The sequence below is a fragment of the Gopherus evgoodei genome, chromosome 3 (genome assembly GCF_007399415.2).
Source record: "Gopherus evgoodei ecotype Sinaloan lineage chromosome 3, rGopEvg1_v1.p, whole genome shotgun sequence".
NCBI classification, from domain to species: Eukaryota; Metazoa; Chordata; order Testudines; family Testudinidae; genus Gopherus; species Gopherus evgoodei.
In genome coordinates this window covers 116,661,089-116,673,883 of record NC_044324.1, presented here as the reverse complement: position 1 = coordinate 116,673,883, position 12,795 = coordinate 116,661,089, and the positions used below count along the sequence as shown (strand labels likewise).

The following is a 12,795-nucleotide window of genomic DNA, read 5'->3' as shown; positions in this document are numbered from 1 at the left end:
CCTCTAATGATCAATATTGTTAATCTTTATGACCAGGAAAATCAAGCCCATTTCCTGATTTAAACAAATTCTGCAGCTCACCTCTTGTGCTCTTACCTCCTCCCCATTGAATTTTGAAATAAAAGGTGGCATTATATTGCAAAACTATTTCCATTTCTCTAGCAACACCATTTATCTTTTTTACTTAGAGTAATTCTATTTGCTTTCTAAAAATGAAAGGAAACAACAACAATTATATACATTTAGGCATGTTTTATTTTATACTTTCACTGCAGATTTTGGTTTGTAAACACAGATAAGTTACCAGTTTTGTCTCTTCTTTCATGGTGACAATAACTGAGAGATACATTTAAAAAATGCATTACCTGAGTTAAAAAGAGAGATTTTTGTATCCTTACCTTACAATCATTTACAGTAATGTTCACAGAAGGAATACAAAAAGGAATATTTTCCAAAATAAGACAGTCTCCTTTATACTATAAAGTTATAGAAAAATACATCAAAACACACTACGATGATTTGCCTTGATCTGAAATGCCTGCATACCATTTACCTGAAACGAATTAATTAATACACAGGAGAAGTGCAAACTGCATTAATCCTGCAGTAACAAAATATCAACATTGTCATGAACACCTTGTAAAAGTAACTCTCCTGGGTAAGTAACAATCTTCCTTCGTTTTGCAGCCTTAAGAGTGCCCACTAGGGCTTCAAAGAGGTTGGCACATTTTTCATCAGCAAAGAGCACACCAAACTTCACACTCAGCTTTCCATCAGCATCTAAACCAGAGATATGAGTGTTACAACACATGCAGATTGTCCTTCAGTTGGAGGAATATTTGAAATACAGTCAAAACACAACAGGAGACTTGGGTTGTATTTCCAGGTCAGTCAATGATCTTTTGTGTGACCTTGGCCAAGCCACTTCACCACTCTGATACTTACCTTTCTTTGTAAAGTGGGGATCTATGGATGAAAAGCACTATAAGAAATTATTATTGGAGCTGTAGAAATTGATTTGTTTTAAAATAGTTTCTTGTGCTGGTTAACATTTAAAGTCCAAATTGAAAAGCTAATGTGTCCCTCCTTGTCTCACAAAAATAGCTCTCTTGAAGTGGTGCAAATTAATTTCAAAAACAATCACTCAATCTACGTTCTCTCTAACAAGCAGTATAAACAGAATTTAATTGAGAGGGTTTTTTATTAAAATACATAGAAATAAACAGTTACACTTTCATAAAGCTGGAATAACAAATTAGCAACCCAGATCCTAGTTGCACACATTTCTTATTTTATCATTATAGACACTTTTTTTTAAAACGTAGAGTTCTAAGAATGTTAAATGCAATATATTGCAGTGAAAAGAATAGTCTTTGTTCTAAGCAAGTTCATAGAATTTGGAAATGATTTTCAAAGACGTTGAGCAACCACCTACAATAGCACTCTTCCCTTGCACCATAGAATCATAGAACTGGAAGGGACCTCAAGAGGTCATCTAGTCTAGTCCCCTGCATTTGTGGCAGGACTTAAGTATTATCTAGACAAGTGGTTCTTAACCAGGAGTCCGGAGCCCCCTGGGGGCTGTGGGCAAGTTTCAGGAGGGCCGCCAAGCAGGGCCAGTGTTAGACTCGCTGGGGCCCAGGGCAGAAAGCCAAAGCCTCACCACATGGGGCTGAAGTCCAGGGCCTGAGCCCTGCCACCCAAAGCTGAAGCCAAACTTAGCTTCACGGGAGCCCCTGTGGCATGGGGCCCAAGGCAATTGCCCTGATTGATACCCCAATATCAGTGCTGGCTTTTATATGCCGAAAATCAGCTGTTGTGACACAGGTGGACCGAGGAATTTTTGTATCATGTTGGGGGGGCCACAGGAAGAAAAAGGTTGAGAACCCCTAATCTAGACCATCCCTGACAGGTGTTTATCTAACCTGTTCTTAAAAATCTCCAATGATGGAGATTCCACAACCTCCCTAGTCAATTTATTCCAGTGCTTAAACACCCTGACAGGAACTTTTTCCTAATGTCCAACCTAAACCACTGTTGCTGCAATTTAAGCCCATTGCTTCTTGTCCTATCCTCAGAGGTTAACAAGAACAATTTTTCTCCCTTCTCCTTGTGTGCTTATGTACTTGAAAACTGTTATCATGTCCCCTCTCAGTCTTCTCTTTTCCAGACTAAACAAACCCAATTTTTTCAATCTTCCCTCATAGGCCATGTTTTCTCAGGGGTGAAAATAACTTACAGGACTTACTGCTACTGCCGGAGTCCTGAGGGGGGCATGCCTCATCCAGAAGAGGCATGGCCTCATCAGGAAGAGGCGTGGCCTCTCAAGATTTAAAGGCCCTGGGGAACCAGCTGTGGCTGGGAGACCCAGAGCCTTTAAATCAACCAGGGATCCCAGCTGCAGAGGTGGCTGGGAGCCCTGCAGGGCTCAGGGGCAAATTAAAGGGTCTGGTGCTCCAGCCACCAGGGGGAACCCTCAGCTTTGCGGGGCTGGGGCAGGGATTTAAAGGGCCCAGAGCTCCTGCCACTGAGGGAAGTCCGGAGCTCTTTATTTCCTGGCTCCAGCCCAGCCGCCAGAGCCGTGGCCGAGATTTAAAGGGCTCTGGGCTGCCCACAGCCATGGGGAGCTCTGAGCCCTTTAAATCCCAGCCGCAACTGGGATTCAAAGGGCTCTGGGCTGCCCGCAGCGGCGGGGAGCTCTGAGCCCTTTAAATACCAGCCGCGGCCGGGATTCAAAGGGCTCTGGGCTGTCTGCAGCGGCGGGGAGCTCTGAGTCCTTTAAATCCCAGCCACGGACGGGATTTAAAGGGCTCTGGGCTGCCCGCAGCCATGGGGAGCTTTGAGCCCTTTAAATCCCCAGCCCAGCCGCTGGAGCCGCGGCCGGGATTCAAAGGGCTCTGGGCTGCCCGCAGCGGCGGGAAGCTCTGAGTCCTTTAAATCTCAGCCGCGGCCAGGATTTAAAGGGCTCAGGGCTGCCTGCAGCCATGGGGAGCTCTGAGCTCTTTAAATCCCGGCCCTAGCCTGGCCGCCGGAGCCATAGCCGGGATTTAAAGGGCTCTGGGATGCCCGCAGCTGCCCAGAGCCCTTTCAATCCCCGCCGTGGAAGTCGATGCGGTCCAGCATGGCGTACTGGCTCTTGCCAGTATGCCAGACCGGACCGGACCGGCTTTCTTTCACCTCTGTGTTTTCTAGACGTCTAATCATTTTTGTTGCTTTTCTCTGGACTTTCTCCAATTTGTCCACATCTTTCCTGAAATATGGTGCCCAGAACTGGACACAATACTGCAGATGAAGCCTCATCAGCACAGAGTAGAGCAGAAAAATTACTTCTCGTGTCTTGCTTACAACACTCCTGCTACTACATCCCAGAATGATGTTTGCTTTTTTTGCAAGTGTTTCACTGTTGACTCATATTTAGCTTGTGATCCACTATGACCCCCAGATCCCTTTCCGCAGTGCTCCTTCCTAGGCCGTCATTTCCCATTTTGTATGTGTGCAACTGATTATTCCTTCCTAAGTGGATTACTTTGCATTTGTCCTTATTGAATTTCATCCTATTTACTTCAGACCATTTCTCCAGTTTGTCCAGATCATTTGGAAAGTTAATACTATCTTCCAAAGCACTTGCAACCCTTCCCATCTTGGTATTGTCTGCAAACTTTATAATTGTACTCTCTATGCCATTATCATGCTGAATCAATACTTCAGTATTCACTTCAAAGGAAAGAGTGCTATTTCCTATAGTACCTGGGCTGACACTGGAAGACTCCCATCCAGCTAATGAGCAAGGGTAAAATCCTGGCCCCACTGAAGTCAATGGGAGTTTTGCCATTGATTTTAATGGAGCCAGGATTTCATTCCAAGGCCCCCAACCTGGATTGATTTATGCATGTATTTAACTTCATGCATAAGAGTAGTCCCTGTTATGCAACATAGGTAGTTCCATTAAAGTCAAAGTTAAACATATATGTAGTCTTTGAAGAACTGGGGCCCAGGCCTTCTTGGCTGATGAGTCATTTCATGTTCACAAGTTAACATAGTAAGGCTAGACCTGTGTGATCAGTGAGATTACAGTACTTACTTTTGGTCCCCAGCCGCCGAATCTCCTCAACTAAGAGGTTAATTTCATGTTCAACATTCATTGTAGTCTACAAATAAAGTAAATGTACATTTAGAGAGATATAAAGTATTAAGACCAATCCCTGCAATTTCTTTTAACTCATCTGATCTGATCTTTGCTTATAGATCTCCAGTGATGTCAACTCTCATACTTTTATCATGACTCTCAAAATATTGATGTTTCACTCAAAGTCCCAGATTCTGGAGATGTGATTATGTGACAAGCGGGTTTCAGTATTAAAAACAGTTGGTTTCTAGATCTCATGATTTCAGAGGAAAGCTTGAAAATGTGACACAAATGCGCTCTGTAGGCTCAAAGCCTAGAAGCCAATAAAAAAGAACCTCAAATGTATTACTTCTTAAAAATCTCATTATCTTTAGGGAGCAAGTCCTGATTTTTGAACATCTGGGCTTGACACTATTGTATATCTTTGTATACTGGTGACTATTTCACCAGCCCAAGAAAGAGTCAGTGCCACACCTGAGTCCATTTCAGGCCCTTGCCTCCAGGCACAATTTAATATTCAAACACCAACCTTGAAACAAAGCAATTTATCTGACCAACTTCAGCCCCAGGAGCTTTTTCCTTGCCTGTTTCAGCCAGCTGCCCTTGAAAGATGACACATCCTTTCCTTAAATCCCCTGCTAGATCATGTGACAGGCAGGTAGCCCTTAAAATTTTCCTGACTGTTTTACCCTGTCAGTCTTCCCTGCCTCCTGCCAACCTCTCATCTTTCTGCCTGCAACATGGCATCAGTGCGGAGTCTCAGCACCTTACTTTGGGCCCACAGTCATGCATTTGTAGTCTCTAATGTATTATCAAGGCATTCTAATGTGAAATGCAGGCAAAGACTTAATAGCTGTGCCTGCCCTAAAAAGGGTTTCCCCCCTAAAATTTCCCACAATTACTATAGCTAGTGCAGCTCCATCAGTGGGAGCAACCTTGTGAGCACTCTAGAAAAGGCTCCAGGCAGTCACTGGTGTTTTCAGCTCCACAGGCCAGATCATCCAGTGGTATAAATTATTGTTGTTCTATTGAAGTCAATGGAGCTAAGCCAATTTACTTGAGTTGAGGATCTGACCCAAACTAATCTAATCCTGCTCAGAGCAGGTTTACACAACATGGGGGGTTAAAAGGCCAGTGATCACTGGTACTTTAGCTGCACTGGTATTATCACCTTACTATTGCCAGTGAACTGAACTGGTTTTAGCAGTGCTGGGAAATGTTAGACAAATGCCCTATCTCAATGATGCCAATATTTACTTTAATTCACAGTGATCCCAAAGAAGTATTAAAAGACAAAATTTGCCTCTGGATATGTTTTGTAAAACTCTCTTGGCCCACTGAAATGCAACTTCCTTTGCCATGAAATATGGCAACAATCAATGCTATACAATAGTTTAGGGCAGGAAGTGAAGAATAACTTATTTGGTAAACAGACTGTAATTACCCAAATTGTTATTTGGCCAAAATACCAGGGTTAATAACCCTGTGCTTTTGAAAAATGGCATGGGATTTTAAATGTGCACAAGTTTTCAGGGTCTCTTGCACCCCATTTAAAAGGCAGCGGCAATATAACCTTGCACCATGCTGATATATTACTTGATGCAGAGGACCACCTACTAAATCGACATCATTTCTTGGGGCACCAAGCATTTCCTAGGCAGTCACCACCAACAAATTAAGTAGGTTTGACCCTGCTGAGTCGGTAATAGTTGAAAAGATCACAATGTAGTGTAGTATGATGTACATCAACAACCAATTACGAAGAAACCTGACTGGGCAAGTGCGATAAGGGTTATTTTGAGATGAAAACTGCACATCTCACTAGAATCTGACACCTTGAATGGATCCAGTGGACATGGCCAGTTCCTGGAAGATAGATGGGGACCATTGCCTCTCTGCCAAGAATGGCATGGAAGTACTTTATATGCTAAAACTCCAGAACTTTTATGGGAAATGCTTAACCTTTTTGACTGTGTCCTATCAAATCAGAGGACAGTGATGGTCAGAATAGGTTTTATTATTTTATTATTTAACAGATTTGTTCCATGTGTACACTAAGAGTGAGATCAACTCTCTTTTGACCTGACAGTAAGTTTTTACTACTTCTAAACTCCTGTTAGCCCAGCAAAGCAAATTCCACTATGGAAGCATGGATGGGGTTCTCCTCTCTCTCTGTCATGCACCAAAAGAATCTTTAGCTTAGTTCCACTTTCAGATCCTTTATTACACATGCAAAAGCAAGGGACAAAATGTGACTTTCAGACCCCAGATTCAGTTTGCAAACTTGGTATCTAGAAAAAAATAATCTTTGTTCATATAAAGTGAGCAAGTTTGGCATGGAGTCATTGAGACAATAAACATGGGAGGCACCCCGTTATGCTAGTTTTTCAGTGTTATATAGCTCCTTCCTCTTGTGTTAAAAGTTTATTAGAAAAGCCAGCTCCACCAACTTTGTGGCTTTATAGGAAGCTAGGCTCCTCACATGTGCATGGGTTAAGGGGATTTGGCACACACAACCTCTTCCAGCCTACTTTTCCTCCCTAAAACATGACAATATGACTGATCATGAATATGCAAGTGGATATTAGCAAAGGCTGAACAATATTCCAACAACAGATGCTGCACTGCTACCACCTCTTCAAAACATGTTTAAAATAAAATGGCAACATGATATCAAAGTTCTAATTATATTAGCTCATGGAGCAAATGAATTCTTCAAACTTAATGTTCCATTTTTTTTTAAATTTAAAGTGATGGCAAAGTGCTTTGCATTGTACAAGACACAGAAGACAACATACCCCAAGTCCCAAGGAGCTTACAGCCTAAGAGCTGATCCTTCAAACATTACCAAGTGTAGTGTTTGCTACTGTAAGTAGTTTCCTTGACTGAGTTTGAACTACTTCTTTATGCAAAATTCCCATGAAAAGTCAAAGGAGATTGTATAAGGTGTGCATAACTGGAAGAATGGACACAAAGTTATTATTTTAAGCAATACTTAGATATTATTCACTTTACTTTGGAATAAATTCTCCATGCCAAATGTCAAAGCAAATGTCAACTTTAACATTTATTACACTAGCGCTGTGTGTGGCAGCCAATATGATTTTCACCTGGTATTAGGAAAACAAAATTTCACTTTGCATCCTGGAAATTTGCTTAGCAGAAGAGTGTAATATTATTTTGCCTGCACACCTGGAAATATGTTGTCAGTGCCTCTCTGTGCCTCAGTTTTCCCATCCATAAAATGGGGATAATGATACTTACCTCCTTTGTATAGTTCTTTGAGATCGACTGATGAAAAGCACTGTAGAAAAACTAGGTTTTATTATTGTAATCACTTGTACATTGTTTTTATCATCAAATATATGTCTAAAGTATCTGATGTTACAGCTACTCAGTGTAATGCTATGTTAGATTAAAAGCCTGAACCTGTTCCCACTGAAGTGGGAATGTCCACTACACTTTCAGTTAACTTCAGTAGAATCAGGATTGGACCTACATGGTCAAGCTTTATGATGTTTGTATTTACTGAGATATGCTGGTGTATGACTACTGCTCATCTAGTGCTAAAACTATTACAATTCAACGGCAAAAATGTATGTTAATTCAGAGTTAAGGTTGCTTAGTGATAGGTCGTCCCCTGGCAGAACACTCAATTAAGCAAACTCAAACTTCTGAAAACCAAGAAATGCACAGTTAAGGTTGCCAATGCAACCTTAATCTTTTTCCGCACTGTTCCGGTGTGCCCTGTTAACACCCATACATTTACTCTGCTAATCCCACAGTTGCTGAAATATTTGCGTTTTGCTCAACTCAACTTTCTGCAAAAGGATGACAAAGCACCAACTGAAGGACAGCTATGTTACCGTGGAATAGTGTTCCTGGTCGTGTTTCAGAATAGTTGGATGGTGGAGCTTGTGGCAGGACACGTGAGAAAAATCACAGGAGGGGTTTCTGTTCCAAAATACTGACAGTTTTAGGTTTGAGAGAAAGATCCTCTGAACCTTTTTCAACAGATGTGCCCCAGAGGTGTCAGAACTTGTTTTTTTCATTGTCATACAGTACACCTTTTCTGGTCAGCCACAAACCCTCCCATTTCCTATTTAATGTTCTTCCAACACTTCTTTCATATTGTTGCTGTAGCAATTTTTTCAGAGAAAATTATTACAGCTCCTGGACACAAATCTTTGATGCAGTCCCAATCTACTCACTTACATTTTATGAGGTGTATACCAGGAATAAGGCACAGATCATTTCTACCAGAGTGAATCATCATAATGTCTGGTAGATCACAACCTCTTATGTCACTGGTTAGATGCTGCAGAGTGAGCAAAAGATAATGCCAGTTCAGGACACCTCTCTCCATCTAATCTATCTGTAATCAGCAATCTTCATGTCTTCTGTGTCATTCCTTGCTCTCACACACACTTTTGCCACCTCATGATCCACCAAGAATCCACATATGGGCAAGCCTGTCAGCACACACATTTCTATAAATTCTTTTCCCTCAGCAATCAAGTTACCTGTAGTGTCAGTTCCAAACCTCCACACTATGTATCTTTGAAAACACCATATTAATTTGCCCCAAGATCAGGAAGTAGCCACTTGCCCATCCCCACACACACACTTCCCAAGAGCAAGTAAAACACAGATTTTCTCAAACAATCAACCCAAAGCTCATCTACTACCCATCCTCATTTCCCATCCCCTCCAGAGCCACAACCACTCTTCCTGTGGCTATCCCGTCATCCTCTCATAGACCCCCAACAAAATTCTCTGGCTTGTTCCCACCTGATATAATAAAAATTCTGGTTACTCTGGCTACTGCCTATTCTGCTGTGTTCACAGTAAACCTCCCCATAAAATAAAAACACTTTATAAAAGAGACAACTTGTAGCAAGCAACATGAAGTATTACATCTGAAGGTATACATCAGGTGCATACAGGCATAAAGGATCAGATACTGCCTTGGGTAAAACTCAACAGACGGAAACCATTTTGACATGCATTACATCAATAATTTGATCTTTAGCTCTGAGCAAGAGACTCCACCTAGAAACTTTTTGAAAAATAGCAATTTTTTTCAGGGCTTATATGTTTGCAACCCATAGCTCAAATGACCCCAAACTTGGGTCACTAACTCTACTCTGCACCCTGCTGAGGCACTAAATTTCAAAGAAATACAGCTAAGCCTGTCAGTTTTTAGCGGACTTAGAAAGGTCACCTGTTAAACTGAAGTCGTGATGCAACCTCAAGTAGAGTGGCAATACTGCACCACTGTAAAAAAAGAGAAGTCCCTGCCCCAAAGAGCTTATAGTCAAATGGAACTAGTGGATGTGTGAGGGGTTTGCACATGGGTTGAGGTGCATGGGTCAAACTGGGGGGTATTGGCGGGGGTTGGGATGCACTGGCAGAGCTGGGGGGGCAGGAAGGTTGGGGTGCACTGGCAGAGCTGTGGGGTGCAGGGGGTTGGGATGCATTAGCAGAGCTGTGGGGTGCAGGAAGGTTGGGGTGCATGGGTCAAACTGTGGGGGGACGGATGCACTGGCAGAGCTGCAAGTGCAGGGATGGGGTGCACAAGCAGAGCTGGGGGGGGTGCAATGACTCCCTCACCTCTCTTCCCTCCTCTACCACACATTCTCCTAAGCCCACTCTTTTTGCTGCAGCCCCAGACCGCTCTCCCCGTTTCTCCAATCTTCCACCCTCTAATACCACTTCCCTCTCCTCTAATTTTTTCCCCAAAATACTTTGATTACATTCCCCCACCCCCAAATAAAATTGCCACCCATGACTGACAAATTGTAGCAACCTCCAGCCACTCAGTGCATAACTCCTTTTGTCTCAGGTAGGGGCTTGTCATTAATTTATGCTTAGTTATATTAATTGAAGGCTGAGTTCACCGCTATCAATCTCAATGAGGTATGTCATTCACCCAGTCTTTACTAGCTCTCAGTTTAACAGTACAAGGTGGCAGAGGGAATCTGGGGTTTAGAGGTGTGCGTGGAGAGGACTGTAACTAAGGAACCTCTCAGTCAAATGACTCAAATTTGCATCATTAATACTACCCAGTGCCCCCTGAGGCACACCAAATTTCCAAGCAAGCTGATTAACCAATTGGATTTTAGAGCACTAGTAAGCTTCGAGCTTTAAAGCATATAAAACAGCAGGAATGGAAACAGGTCTAGTCATTTTTCTTATTGGTGTAGGCCTACTTTAAAAAATGTACATGAAATAACACTCTCAATTTAGGTCCCCCAAAGATTTAGTGGGGGCCATGCACTACCTTGGATAAAACCTGACAGACTGAGACCATCTTGACTAGGGTGACCAGATGTCCCAATTTTTATAAGGACGGTCCTGATATTTGGGGCTTTTTTTTATATGGGCTCCTATTACCCCCTCACCCCATCCCGATTTTTCACACTTGCTATCATCACCCACATCAGCAGTTTGATCCAAAAGACTGTGCAAAAGACCAAACAAAAACACCTCAAACACACACACCACATGGAAACTTTCTGAAACATTGCTATTTATTTCAGGACAGGTCTCTGGAACACCAAGCTCAAATGACCCTAAATTTGTTTCATTAACCCTACCCTGCAACTTCTCGAGGCACACCAAATTTCAAAGGAATCTGACTAAGCATGTCATTTATAGAGAACTTAGAAAGATCCATCTTTAAACAGAAATCATGGTGCAACCGTAACTATAGTGGCACCACTGCAGCACCATGATAATGCCAAAGTTCCAATGCCGCTTGAAGATCTGCTAGCATGAACTGTGTTTCCTCACTGAATCCCGCTGAAGTCAATAGAACTCATGAGTGCAAGGGACCTTGTTAGAAGATTCTGTTACAGGATCAGTGTAAGATGTCTATTTCAAGAGACCATCCCTTTGAGCAAAATTTTTAAACATAACAATTAAAAAGAAGGTATACCGAGAATGCAGTAAAATGATTTCTTTTTCTGACCAACCTGTCTGCTGACCTTTAAACTCAAGGCTGTGAGATCTGCCAACTCACATGAGGCAAAGATTTCTTTTGAGTGTGGTTGTAAATGGCTCATTGAAACACAAGCAGAAAAGCTCTTCCCCCAAAGGAGATGCTTCAAAAACGGCTAAAAACCTTCTCCAAATGAGTAAGACTTGGCAGGGAACTTTGGTGGTCTTACAAATTTGTCAATTTAGTTTTAAACACACATGCATTTGGTCCCTGTTTGTGTTTAAAGGGCTGTAAGCACATTCTTTTGCATTAGCTTAGTGCTCAGTAAATAATAGGTCTGCATGTGGAGAATGACTAACTTCCTTCCTGATATATACCTAACACCTTATTTGGTCATGGTGCCTCTCTTGGAGTAGCGTAGGGCACTCGAGTCTAGGCACTAGCCATACTTCATCCCGTGCGCTTTGCCTTCCTGCTGCCTCCAGATTCCGCTCTCTCCTGCATAGTCCCTCCTATGCATAATTGCCAACAAACCGCGTTTGTCTCCCGCCTAGCAAGGCAGCATGTATCAGCAATGCAATAAAGCAGCCGGTGGGAGGCCAGGGGGTGCGGGGCGTGGAGAGTAGGACCTGGTGGGGTTGTAACAAGCCAAGGCAGCAGCAGCGCCCCAAAGCACAGACCCGGAGGGGACCCAGTGACCGCACATTCCTTTGCCCTCGTCTGGAAAGAGCCTCGTGGACTTTGAACCCCGACGCTGCGGACCGGGTCTGCTGCCTTACAGTGCGCTCGCGGGCAGCCCCTCTGCTCCATCCCGGCGCGGTAGGGAGGGCAGAGGAATGTGGCCTTCCCGGAGCTGGGACTGAGCGTGCGACTGGCACAGCAGGTTGATCCTTGTGCAGTGCGGTGTCACATGGGTCCCGGGTGCGGAAGCGCTGCCCGCAGGGCGCTGCCAGCCCCTTTCACTGCCGCGGGCTCCCCCGGGAACAGAGACATCGGCGCGCTGTGCTCCGGCCCCCCGAGACTCCACAGCCCCTGCCCCGCCAGCGGGCTCTCTCGGCGCGGCTCTGCAGTCACTCAGCGGCCGCGTGCGGGGAAGGCTCGGTGCGCAAAGCCCAGCCCCCTGCCCCTCCTCCCCGGGCACAGTGCCCCCCGCGGCCTGGGGTGCTGGGCAGGTTCCGCTCACCTGGTTATCTGCCGGCCCGGCGGCTTTTCGTGCCGTAATCAGAAGGGAGCCCTCTTGGAGCGGCCTGAGATGCTGAGTGCAGGAGGAGGAAGTGGTGGCTGGGGGAGGGAGGCAGAGAGAGCCGCAACAAGTATATTTCAAATGCAGGGAGAAAGTGCCGCCCACATGAATGGGGAAGCCTATGAGGATGGCGGTGGGGGGGACATGGGGAGAGAGTGGGATTCAACACAGAGTCTGCCTTTGTACAGTCCCAGCTCAAGAGGTCATGCAGGGGCTATTGCTCCCCCCAGCTGCCTCTCTCCCTGATCTTTTTGTTGTCTTCTGCAGGAGATTCCCCCCCAAGGTGACTTCCAGGACAGGAGGTTTAAGCACAGTGCTACCAGGACGCCAGGTCTGGGACTTGTAGGACAAACTAAATCATCCATCCCCATGCCCGTTTAACATCAGACTTTCAAGCAGCAGCTACAAAACCAAGTGGGGAGAGGGTCAGGATACAATGACAACAATGGATTGTTTAAGGATGACTTAAATCACTTTTTTTTG

The 12,795-nt window shown here is 44.2% G+C and overlaps 1 protein-coding gene across 3 annotated transcripts; it reads right to left on the bottom strand.

The window, feature by feature from the left end:
* Positions 1 to 239: 239 nt before the first annotated feature.
* Positions 240 to 12,383, bottom strand: ABRACL (ABRA C-terminal like). Of its 3 annotated transcripts, none has more exons than XM_030556446.1 (3): positions 12,253 to 12,383; positions 4,082 to 4,148; positions 240 to 780 (listed from the first exon to the last, which is right to left on the bottom strand). In XM_030556446.1, the coding sequence occupies exons 2-3, from the start codon at positions 4,140 to 4,142 to the stop codon at positions 596 to 598; spliced, it is 246 nt and encodes an 81-aa protein (XP_030412306.1). In that variant the 5' UTR covers positions 4,143 to 4,148; positions 12,253 to 12,383; the 3' UTR covers positions 240 to 595. The 3 variants fall into 3 exon arrangements, with proteins under 3 accessions (XP_030412306.1, XP_030412305.1, XP_030412303.1); XM_030556445.1 differs by lacking the exon at positions 12,253 to 12,383 and adding an exon at positions 11,447 to 12,029; XM_030556443.1 differs by lacking the exon at positions 12,253 to 12,383 and adding an exon at positions 7,391 to 7,412.
* Between the last annotated feature and the right edge of the window lie 412 nt (positions 12,384 to 12,795).